Source organism: Seriola dumerili, unplaced genomic scaffold (assembly GCF_002260705.1).
Source record: "Seriola dumerili isolate Sdu_G_001 unplaced genomic scaffold, Sdu_1.0 BDQW01000091.1, whole genome shotgun sequence".
NCBI classification, from domain to species: domain Eukaryota; kingdom Metazoa; phylum Chordata; class Actinopteri; order Carangiformes; family Carangidae; genus Seriola; species Seriola dumerili.
The window spans coordinates 2,880,927-2,893,341 of record NW_019174346.1 but is presented as its reverse complement, the minus strand read 5'-3'; the positions used below and the strand labels follow the sequence as shown (position 1 = coordinate 2,893,341).

Here is a 12,415-nt window from a genome sequence, read left to right as displayed (position 1 = left end):
ATCAAAATACTGTCGTATCTGTCATCTCATTTTGTAAATTCAAAGACCACAATTTTCTTCGCACATACACATGTGTCGAAGAATGCCAGTGTCCTGTGGATTAAACCGAGTACGGACATTTTATTTTACCCTGTCAGGACATCGACCGACAAATGCGGCGCAGCCTTCAGTCTGCCCAGTCGTCCACAGCCCATAACCCGCGGATTTACAATCAACAATTGACACATATTTCTGTCCAGGGGTACCTTTCTCTCCCATCGCTATATTTCCTAAATATGAGGTGAGTGCTAATCGCTAATGCGAAGCAAAGGAATATGTCTAATTAGCACGCTATTTAAGCGCCCCGGTCTACGCTGAAAATCTGCCTTGCAAGATGGCGACGTGGTTGAGAATTCAAAGGTGAATTACAGGCTAAGTTAGCTAGCTAGCGACAACAACAACATCTTAAACGTCATGTTTCAACAATGAAGTGGTGAAGTAGCATGTACTTTTGAATCGATGGTTATTGTTTTGCATGTTTTTGGTGCATTTCCGGAAGAGCTCTCTGTTGTGGAAATAGACCCATCCCCCAAGATAAGCTACAAATCCAATTGCGTTTATATGACAGTATGTGTTAAAAGACAACAATAACAATGCACAGTAGCAGTATTTCTCGCGTCTATGTTGTGTATAGGCTCCCGAAGTTCACAATAGCTGCAGAGTTTGCATGTAAATCATCAGAGACACCACTGAATATGCTTTCTAAAATAACTTTTATTAGATCTTCATGGTGGAACAACAAAAGCTTACAGTAGCAATGCACACTGCATGTATGTACTCTCTAAAATAGCTTAAACCACGATGGAAAATACGATTATAAACTGTTGAAATGGAAATGACAGAGGTAGGGGACACACAGCGCATGTACTGTAATTACAATTTCTTTTATCTACTTTCGTGATCTATGGTAAAAAGGATGAGAGAGGGATACAGCTTAAATTGTATTTCTTAATATGTCCAATAAATTATTCCCATCATTGATTTCTATCCAAGTTAATACTAAAACGGGGATAAAACCAGAAACAGGTTATGGATGATCAGGTCACTAACAAGGACTGCAACAGCTGATTGATGAGGGTAAGTTATCCTGCACACTTAGTTGCTTTGAATAATCGAAGAGGCAGGGACTTAAAGTCTTGCTGAACATGGAGGATGCTGTGATGCAGACTTGAACCCAAGAGGTCTCTATTTGTTTTAATATGTAAACAATGTGTTTTTAAAACATTGAGCAAAATTGTAGAAAAGACCTCACTTGAAAGATGACAAAATCCTTCCTAGCAGCATGTGCAACAATTTTTGTTTCCTGTTTCAGTGATTGCCAGGCATACTTTTAAATATTTGGTCAAAGCCTCACACTGCAGTTAAAGTTCCTGATCAGTTGAACTAAACTCAGGCAAGAGAAGATTATGTAGAGGCAAATTAGATCATGTGTAGAAAAACAGAACAGTAAAAATAAATCATAAAAAAGTAGTTGTAGTATTTTGAGGCAGCTGTAGTGCTGCTGGTTGCTCTTTCAGAGTTTGGCTCAGTGTCAAAAGGTCTTGTTGAACATGAGTCCTGTATACATTTTAAGAACCAGCTTAATTACCATGTGTTGAGGATATGGGACATGACAACCTTTTATTACTGTTTTTATGGTTTACAAAGTTACATCACTGTAAATTAAAAATGGAAAATCTAAAAAAAGCTCTAGTTAATGGTAAAAAAAAAATGCCTCTACCAGCTGCATTGACTGCAACTGTCACCTCTACCGTGACTTTGTCAAGATACTGTTGATATTTTTAGTATTTCTGAAATTGTGAAAGTGCATTCAATTCTGGGACCCATCTAACGCTGTGGCCTGTGGATTGAAAAAAAATAACGGCTTCCCACCCTGGTTATGGTGGCAGTGGTTGGAGCTTTTCCAACCCTGAAGTTAGCATCATAATGCCTTGGCATAGTGGTCATGCTGTAAATCTTTCAGACCTAGAATAAAAATGACAGAGCCAGAGGAACACAAATTCACACAAGAAAGACAAAAAACCAAGAAATGCCAGTTATGTTTTTTATTCTAAACCAACACACTGAAACCTTTAATGGCAGCATGTTTTTGTCACCTATAAAGATTTCAGACTGAATACGAAATCAGTGCTTGTTCTGTTGCAAACTCCTGGGATATTAGGTGTGTAAATTTTCTTTATTAGCAGACAGTCATCATATTAATTACATTCATATGCAATTGTTTTGAATAAGCACAATATGTTTGCGCATAATGCTGCCTAAATTGTTTGTTGGTAACTTAAAATGGTTATATTCAACACATCTGCAAAATACGACTGGCAGCGTTTTTGCTGATATGTTTATACTGAACGTATCTGCAAATGTTTAATGGTCAAGTTTTTTTCTCCAATAATACATACGTGGTGATTTTAGGATAATTGAGGCACGATGAAGGCAACTAAAACATCTCAGTTAAGGTTGGGGAAAATCTGAATGTTGACTGTATGGAGGGAATTCGAAAAGTCTTGTCTCTGGTCATGCAACCAACTCACAAAGCTGGCATTTTTGCACATTTGAGCTGATGGATGTAACAAACAATCCACATTCAGACTAATAACAAGCCATCATCAGTCAAATCATATTAACCCAGTTATTTGTGTTCAAAGAACAAGGCCCTGTTTTTTTGGGTATTTTTTTTCCACCCACAGAACGACTGTCTTGGTGTTTTCTAGAGCTGCAGCTGCACAGTGTGGCCTAATGTTTTTTTAATGCACCAGTAGTTCCAAGATTGTTTCTGCACTTTTGGTTTAAAGGCTTTGAGTTAAATTAACACCCCATAAAGTAAAGTAAAGGAAGAGCTGAGAGGGGTGTATTTTGAATTTGATTCTAAACTGTTTCCCACTCTGGCAGCGGGAGCTGACATGAGCAGGTCGGGGCTTTGGGCCTGTATTCACCTGCATTGAAACACAGAGCAATATTTAGGAAAAGTTAAATATGTAAGAAGAGATGAGGGGCTGCACTGACTGTGTTGGTCAAATAAGATCTGTGTTTTAATCAATATACTATCATATGGGAGATTTGTGGCTGACCTGTGACCTGCTTTTATATATTCTTCGTGATGTCTAAAATCTGACTTTAAAAAAATGAATCTATGTCTCTGTCTTGGGCCAGGTGGTTTGTGTCTCCAAACATGGTCTAGCTAAAATCTCTGATCCGTGAAGCCGCAGCAGCCCGGTAGCACTGAGCCAGGATGTCCAGTAGCTCGGGCTACCCCCCCAGCCAGGGGAGCTTCAGCAGCGAGCAGAGCCGATACCCACCACATTCTGTCCAATACACCTTCACCGGCACGCGCCACCAACAGGTAAATCCTTACTTCTGCTTTGCTGTATCTGAGCTCATGTTCGTCATAATTGGGCCAGCGCTCTTGATGCTGTTGGCTTGTACAGTATAAATGACTTAACTCAGAGGTATTAAGTATGTAAATACATATCTATGAGTAATAATGATAATAATTCAACTTTATCTGTATAAGTGTGTTGCAGATAAATATGGCTTCAAAAACAACAAACAATGAGCATGGGTTGAACTCAGCATGTTTTGGGCTGGTTAAATGTAAGATTTTGTATGTGATGAATCTTAAGGTATATATTTAATTTTTATTTTTGACAGTATCTTATTGCTATAAAGGTTTTTATTCCAGTCAGAGCCGCACACTGGTGTAATACTTTTGCTTTCACTTTCGTACACTCAGCAAATCCAAATGTGGGAAGAGGCAGGCTAACGTTTGAAATACGTTCCTTTTCTCCTCTTAATTGTGATTCTGGGCTTTATTGAGACAGACTAAAAAGAACAGCGAGGTTAGGTTCAGACTTGGCAGGTTGAACTCAGACTTTTATTTTCAGGCTTGTGAGAAGCATTACTGATGATTGCATTGAGTGATTGCTATTGTATTTTGTTGTCGGTCTAACAAAAAAGTTCATCTGTATACTGCAAGTGTTGCTGCAGTTTTGACCTCTTTAGACTTTTCCTTTCTCCAAGCTCCTTGGAAGTAGGTGAAGTTGTGCCAGAAACCTCTACTTTGTGGCTCTACCTGTGTTGACATTTAATCTGAATAGTTAATGTGTGTCTGTTGAGGTCTTTGCGATGGATTCGCAGCTTCACACAGAAAATAAATCAGAAGTCATGACTCATCCTAGCTCACCATTTTTCAGTGTGGCTTGAGCCTTTGGGCGTTCAGTTGCCCGAACCAGGCTGCAGCAGCATTTTCACTAGTACGCAACCTGCAAGTGAAATGTGATGATTTTCTATGATTTACTTGCTTGTTCTGGTGGAGTTACTTTTAGTGTAAATATTTTGTATTGATCCTGGTTTCATCAATATTTTAAGCTTAAAACAACCGTCACTTCCTGTGAACAAATACAGTTTGATTTCAATATTTGTCCAGTTGAGACTTGTTTATAGATTTATAAATCAAACTGTAGAATTGAATTTTTTGTTTTTTTTTGTCAATTTAAAATGTAATTAAGATGAGAAATGTTTATAATATTGTGACTAGTATTTAATTCCATCACACTTTCCAGTTGCATGCTGATTTGAATGTAGTGAATATTGGATAATGCTGTTACAGCTGTTAGCCGTTTTGGTTTCCAATTCTCAGAAGCAGACTTTCACAGAAAACTGTCGAGGGTACATTTCTGAGCATTTGGACTGTTTGCTTAAATCTGGAACAAAACTGGAGTTTGGAAATATTTCCTGTAACTGATTTTGCTTGTCCAGGTTTGTTTGGAGGTCACAGTGTGCTGATAACATTTATGTGAAATTTAACCAATTGCTCATTGATAGAAAAAAGGTTTTCATCACTTTTCTTGACATCAACAAATTCATTTTAGTTTTCCAGACTGGAGTCGTGCCACTGGTTTCAGTAATATCTGACTGACTGATGAGATGTTTGATGAGGGGAAGGGAGGGGGGTCTTGTTCCACTTCCATTTCCACAGTATACTGTTACAAATATGTGTTTTTTTTCTCACCTTTCCAGTTAGCATCCACATGATATTTGGGTATTCTCTTCTTATTCCAAGCTACATGGGAACTTCTTCTGTATTAACTGATAAATGTGTGAACCTTGAAGTAGTTTTGAATCTTTTACAATTAGACCTCCAAATGCTGAAATGCACACATGGATCCACCTTCCTGGCTGAGGCACTTCTGACACGTCATTGTAGCAGCTGCAGGGTCGTCAGCTGGGAGACTCCCTTCAATGATGTTTCGCTTGTTTAATCCTGGAACATCTCAAGGTGGTGGAGCATCAATAGAGATGTCTCGTCTCCGTACCGCCCTCTGCAGCCAGCCGTAGGATCCTTGCTTTCACCATGCGTTGTCCTTTTCCTTGGAGTCAGAGCCAGAAACTCCCTTGTTCTGCCTCCTCTGCTGAGCCCTCCTCAGCTCTGGAGCTTGTGATCCCAAGAGACTTCAGGAACCGCTGGGTGGATGCTCCAGTGTAGCTTCTGCAGCCAGCTTCCACTGGATAAGTGAACGCCCTCCACCCTGCCTGTGAGCACACAGCTAACAGCTCTGAGTACTTCCTTCCTCTCAGAGGCAGCCTCCATTCCCTCTTCCAATAGAACCAGAGCACGATATCTGGCTGTAGGGAGGTTGTGCTGATTTATTGTAGGAACACCAACTGGCGTCCGTGGCTAGCTTACACATGACTGGGTAGTGGGGCCATCCGTACTGGCCCTGCGTCAATGCTGCCTTGTCGCCAGAAAGGATGTGCTGCAAGCTCAAGTTCAGGAAGTTGACATGTGTCCTCTGAGCTGTACCAGAGCTGCAGGTTCCAGGGAGCCGGAAGAGTATCGTACGTGGCCCAGAAGCTCAGCCTTGCTTGGGGCATGACTCGCATGTTACCCATGTAACAGTCCTGTTGATCACAGCCTCCCAGGTCATCCAGCTCACAGCTCTGATTTTATAGCTCGACCATCTTCACAACTTCAGAGATCACAAGGTCATTCCTTTCCTTCTTTGTGACTTTGTTCTCAATCCAGAACTGGTCCTACCTGGCTACAGCAATCCAACAATCTCCTGGTGTTTCAGTCCATTGATTCCCTGGTCTACTGTCTGCATCGCATTGCACTTGTGTCCTGTTTTATGAACAGACAGGTCAGGTGAGTCTCTAAGGAGATGTTATCGTTCCTGACTCATCTCCAGATTGAGAGACTGGGGGACTTGGATGAGCTGGTGGGGAACAGATCCAGGCATTTGCAAGATCCAACCAAATTACATGGAGATATGACTTGCTGCACGTGGCTGTCTGGATTTGTTCTCGGCTCATGGCCGAGTGCTCCTCGCATCCAGAAACCCTGGAACGCCTGACTTCTGATGACAGGTGTCAATGTAGTTTGCCAGGAGGCAGCTGGTCATGCGCTTCCACCATCATGAAGAATATCTTACTTTCCATGTTTAGCAGGACGCAATCTCTCAGGATCCTTTTGATCATTCATCGCTGCAATGCCAGTCCTTACCATGTTAACCGTCCTGAGTGGTCCAACTGCCATCCCACTGTTATTAGATTGATAGATACAGCAGAGAGCTTACAGGAAATGAGGTTGGTGGGGGGTGGGGGTGGGGGGGTGAGACACTCAACAAAGGTCCCTGCTTAAACCCAAACTGGGGCATTGTAAATATACAGTCCATGCCTCAAACCCTGAGGCTCCTCAGACAGCGTTTAACGGGGCTCACAGCCCAACACACAATCTCTGTGGTTGTATACGACGGGAGAAGAAAGACTTTGAAGCTGAAAAGATGCTTCAGGTCACTGATATGTGTAAAGTGCGAATAAAGCAGCCAGTGTAGACGGATGTTTAGATAAAAACTGTGTGCGTCTGTTGCATCACACAGACGAAGACAGACAGTGAAAAGTTCAAACTTGCCTGATCGCCTCTCTGTAAGCATGATTCGGTTGATTCATCTGAGGAGGGCTTTGTTGTAGCTGTAGCTTTGCAGGAACTCATGATGTTGTTTTTCTTTTTCTCTCTGGTCAGTGGACCTGTCCATCGCTTTCCATACAGATCTCTGCCTCTTTCATAATGTTGTGACCTTCTGTTTATGAAGTTGTTTGTGATGTGTACCTCTTACCTTCAGGATTTCACCGTCCCAGACTATCGGGCTCACATGCAGGATCCGCAGGGTCGGAGAAGACCATCTTTACTGTCTGAATTCCACCCTGGAACTGAAAGGTGAGGGCCTGTTGTCTAAATATCTGACAGATGATAAGTGCATAGATTTGGGTTTATTTATGTATTGCAGGGTTTTATTGTATTGTAGTTTTTCCTCTTGCTCTCCACTCAATATTGCCATGGATGTCCTTAGATTAAAATGTGCTAGTCATTTATCTAGACAGACAGATGTGGCTTCTGATACATCTGTAACTTGACTGTTTATTCTGTTCTTCAGGCCTCCGGAGAGACGCCATGGCTATGAACAGCAGTTTCACTCCGTCACAGGCCAGCCTGATCATGAGGCCTTGGAGGCTAAACGCCCTCGCATGGAAACTGTTTCTGAGGCCCACATCACTCGCACTCCCCCCTCTGCTGGGGGTATTGTCCTGCCCATGCCCCATTCAGTACAGGACAGCTTAAGAGCCACTGTGGAGGTCAAAAAGGTAGGTCTCAGTTGTTCACTATTGAACTAAACCATGGTTTACAGCCCTCTCCTCATAATGAGAAAGAACTAGTGATGTATTTAAGAGATTTGTATTGTCACCATGTGTTTGTAGATACTATTAGGAATAAATACAGTCCACACCAAACGGTAGGACCTGTTCTGACTCTATGACTGTGGATGTTTGTGATTTTGTGCTGCAGTTTTTCACAAGCTCAGTGGCCCTTTTTGTTTTTGCCAGGAGTCTCAGTTCACTGTCAAAGTGGAGTCCCCATCCCAGGGAGGAGCGACACTACACATGGTGGAAGAGCAGGACACTTCTCCCTCCAAACTGTCCAAAGAGGAGCTGATCCAGAGTATGGACCGCGTGGACAGAGAGATTGCTAAAGTGGAGCAGCAGATTTTCAAGCTGAAGAAAAAGCAGGTTGGTTACCCAGTGAGACCTTTTGTCTCTGAACATGTTTCAAACACAATGGGTGTTGTGTAAGAAAACTTGGCATAAGTAACAGCTTTTAAATGAAGCAGTAACCCGTGATACACTGAGGTGATTTTAGAACAGCAATGAGGAAAAATGTAAATGGCTAATTGCCTTTTCATAGAACAATGTGTAATTATAAACCACCATAATAAAAGTTTTTGTCTTGTAGTTGATTTGCATTGGTGAAGATTTTGAAAGGGCTGGTTTGACAGTGGCTGATGATCAACACAGATGAATGTGTTTAGGTGTCTGTTGTTACTTGAATTGCTCACATGTCCGTTCAATCCAGGCACAATTTAAATACAAATATTGTTAATAGAAAAATGTACGTGAACATTGGCATAAATGGAAAAAAAGCCGCAGGCCAAAGGGGTAAGCACAGAAACATCATGCTGAAGTGAGCAATGTAATAAGCATAGCAAATTGAGCTCACAATTAAAATAATCAGTTTTCTTTGTCAATTTTCCAGCAGTGTTTGGGCTTCCTCCCTTCACTGAGAAACATGGAGTTAATGTGAACAGGCTCCACTCAGTGTTTGTGAGGAGGCTCCTGCAGGATAGCTCGTCTTCTCAGTGAGGAGTTTTAATCAGTGCACAAAGTCTGAGGACACATTTGAGATCTGATCACTCAGACCTCACGGAGGTGGTCCGGGCCACATGTGTCCACATTCTTTTAGCAGTGTGAATGTGAATGTGTCCTGGCCATAGTGAAGAACCGCCCACTCAACTGCATCTCTGTCCCAGTCTGATTAGTCCCACCACACTTTCATAATGAACTGAAAATATTTTACTATTAACATGTGTTTATTTGCATATAAAGCAGAGAAGTGAGATCTGATCGCAAGTGGTCAATCGAGACGCGATGTGGAGACGCATTTTAAAGTCATTTGTGAACTGACAAACGTAGAGCTCACCACTCATGATCGGATCACTGAAGACTATGTTAATACCAGGTCTGATCAGGGCCTTAGGTTATCAGTTCACCTGGGCTATAAGATGCTTTTACATATCTATGAGTTAACAAGCTTGTGCATGTCATTTACTATATATTGTTCCCATTAAGGTGCTTTCAAAAACGTCTTATTTAGAGCTGAAGCCTTATTGTTTTATCTGATCTTCCTGTCTGCATTAGTTCGTTTTTTAATCTAATTTGCAGTCGTCTTCTTATTTCTATCTTTTTATAATTCCTTTTGAGGAGAGAATACCTCTCAGTTTTTCCCTCACTCAGGGATTTATTTGTTTATTTGAGGTATTTCAGGAACTCCTAATCTTGTCCCTGTAACCTGGTAGTTTACATAACCTTTAACTTGTAAACACTGACCTACCAGACGATCGTTCAGCTTGTCTGTCAGTATCAGCATGGCCTCAAAGGCAGAAACCTTCAGTCCTGTTGAAAAAATGCTGTACTTGAACAAGCCTGTAGAGAATAATCAGATAATGCCTGCATGGACCTCAGACACCAGGATCTAAGATCAGATCAACACTGTGTCGATGCATCTTTTTTTTTTTTTTTCCACCATTTGCTCTGTATGAAAATGAATACAGATAAAAACATTCAAAATGTTTAATTGGGTCAAGTGTAGAAGAACCGGCTCCACATATTTTCCCTGTGTGTATTTTGTGTGTCTTTTTTATTGTGTTCTATTGGTCAAAATGTTGTGTGTTGTCTCTTAGCAACAACTGGAGGAGGAAGCAGCAAAGCCAGTGGAGCCAGAAAAGCCAGTGACCCCTCCCCCAGTGGAGCACAAGCACCGCAGCATAGTCCAGATCATCTACGACGAGAACAGGGTTAGTCGTCCGCTGCACCGAGACACACCAGCAACAAGCATGAGTTCTCCTCACTTCCTTCTCTTCATGTTGTTTATGCTCTAAACAATTGCAGCTATTCTTTCTTTGTCATGTTTGTTTTTCCACTGGCCTGATTAAACTCCCTTAAATTGTGCAGCGAAGCACCAAGCTGAGAACACATGCTCTTCTGCCGCGTCCTCACAGCAGGGGATAACCGTGGTGACCGTGGCCAACCAATGACAGTCTCCTCTCTCAAATTGAGTCATCTCGCTCAAAACTGATGGCTGCAAACGTATCTTTAAGTCTGTCTGCGCTCAGCTCTCAGGACTTTTGTAGCTTCTAACTGAATCTCTGTGGTTTGGAGTTTAATTTCACTCCAACATGCATGGTCGTATGTTCAAATATCACCCTTGTTTTACTGTTAACTGGTCGCTTTTGGCCGTACTCGGATCTGTGTCAAGTTACCACTGATTCAAACGGTTCGTGCCACTGCATCTTCACATTTAAGCTTTCCACTAGAGAACCAGTGGGAGCTGTGGCGCAGCTTTATCAGCTCAGCTCTGCGTGCGTATCCCCACTCCTGTCGAAAAACGGCATTTGGCATCGTGATGTTTTAATTTTCAGAAAGAATATTCAAGTGAGTCTCCTGATGAGACATGTTGCAATGCCTTCTGGTTTTTGCATTATTGATGTTTTGAAGGCAGGAGTGAGAAAATAAGTATGTTTTTACTGCTGTATATTTTTGTCAGATATTTGCTGATTTAATTTTGGTTAATTTTTTAAATATTAATACATTAATAGTTAGTCGTTTCTTAATTAAAAATGCATGAATAAAAAACATTTGATGGTTTCAGTTTCTCAAATGGGAGGATTTGCTCTTAAATTATAGTAAATGTAATATTTTGGACTGTTGATTGGACAAAATGAGATATTTCACCTCATGTTGTACAATATTGTTATGGTCATATTTCACTGTTGTCTGATATTTTATAGGTCAAGCGCATAATCGATTGATCAAGAAAATGATTAACCAGCAGATTAATCACTAATGAAAATAACTGTTAGTTTCCACCCTTGAATACAATAGTGTCAAGTCATTATCTGTATGTCACCTGAACAGTGAGGGAGTGAGTGAGCTAGTGTGTGTTTATGGAGGTCACTGTAGTTCATGGCTGTCAGACAGTGTTGTGGTAGGAGATCACTGAGACACGCCTTCCTTCTCAGTCAGCCGTTAACCCTTTAGGCTCTGTAGCTGCTCCAGCTCTGTACGCAGCATTTAGTCTGGCAGGCGGGGTTGTTTGTCTCAGGCTGTAGATGGAGGCTTATGAAATGTGAAAATGGTCATGATGGTCTTGTATAAGCTGACAGTCTGCACTGGTCTTTGTCGACTGTATTAATTATGGAACTGCAGTGGAAATGTTCTTTCTTCCTTTTTTATTTTATTTTTCATATTACATTTATTTTTTTCTTGTGTCATGTTTTGCTCCTTTCAGGCAGGGGCAGCTGCTCATGTCTCATATTTATAAAATGTAGAAGTCTGATGCCTCAGTAAAGTAAAATATTTTAAAATTATCAAGCAAACATCCTTTTTTCTTCATAAAGGACTTAAAGCTATTCTCAAGGTTTATTTTGAGTGTTTTTTCTGAACCTTTCCCCTTTTATATAAAACAGATCACAACCCTGATCAGTAACTTAACTGGATGATTTAAATTTCTGTAAAGTGGTTAAATGATTTATCCAATGCATGGCCACATGTAGCTACTTTCTTAATTGAATCTTCCTTTATGTTCTAGCCAATAAAATGTCTCATAAACATAAAACACCATATCTAAAGACCAGTTTTAACCCAGTTGTACTTAGTACTGATCCTCAGATGGTATGTTTTTTAGGTGAAAATGTTTTGTCTTTGAAAGTGCTCAGATTGCAGTCTCTCTTTACTTTTAGTAGGCTTTGTAAATATGTTGTCAACTCTTGTCTATTTTTCTAGAAAAAAGCCGAAGAGGCCCATAAAATACTGGAGGGTCTTGGTCCCAAGGTTGAGCTGGTATGTGATCTTTAACAATATTTTCTGTCTTTGCTTGAGCTCTAAGGAAGAAGTAACGCTGAGCCGAGGAATAATCCTCTACCTGTTCCTTTTTTTTCTTTTTTCTTAGCCCCTGTATAATCAGCCGTCAGACACAAAGGTTTACCATGACAACATCAAGACGTGAGTATCTACATTTGTTCCACAGACCCATTTCATGAGCGCATGATGGTGCAAGAGTGTTGCAGCAGACATGATACACACCACAAATACAATATAGGAACCGTCCGAGCAAAGTGTTGGAGCTCAGCAAGATAAACCCGGCGGATAACTCTGTCTAATCTGATTGCTGAGTCACCTGATTGAGTTGCCCTACTGACACTAAGGAGAGTGATTGGGAACGGAAGCGAAAGAATGTACGTGTGTCGGCATCAGGTGTGTTTAAAGTAGG

The 12,415-nt window shown here is 41.1% G+C and overlaps 1 protein-coding gene across 2 annotated transcripts in view; it reads left to right on the top strand.

Annotated features, from left to right (window-relative positions):
* Positions 1–198: 198 nt before the first annotated feature.
* Positions 199–12,415, top strand: part of ncor1 (nuclear receptor corepressor 1) — a 50,667-nt gene continuing 38,450 nt past the window's right edge. The window contains exons 1-8 of one of the 2 annotated variants that reach the window (XM_022745769.1): positions 199–280; positions 3,190–3,379; positions 7,158–7,252; positions 7,470–7,677; positions 7,918–8,100; positions 9,828–9,941; positions 11,929–11,985; positions 12,095–12,147. In XM_022745769.1, coding sequence (XP_022601490.1) covers positions 3,269–3,379; positions 7,158–7,252; positions 7,470–7,677; positions 7,918–8,100; positions 9,828–9,941; positions 11,929–11,985; positions 12,095–12,147 — 821 coding nt within the window. In that variant the 5' untranslated portion in view covers positions 199–280; positions 3,190–3,268. Of the gene's footprint in view, positions 281–3,189; positions 3,380–7,157; positions 7,253–7,469; positions 7,678–7,917; positions 8,101–9,827; positions 9,942–11,474; positions 11,477–11,928; positions 11,986–12,094; positions 12,148–12,415 lie in introns of those variants that run through there. The other variant, XM_022745770.1, reaches the window with a different exon arrangement.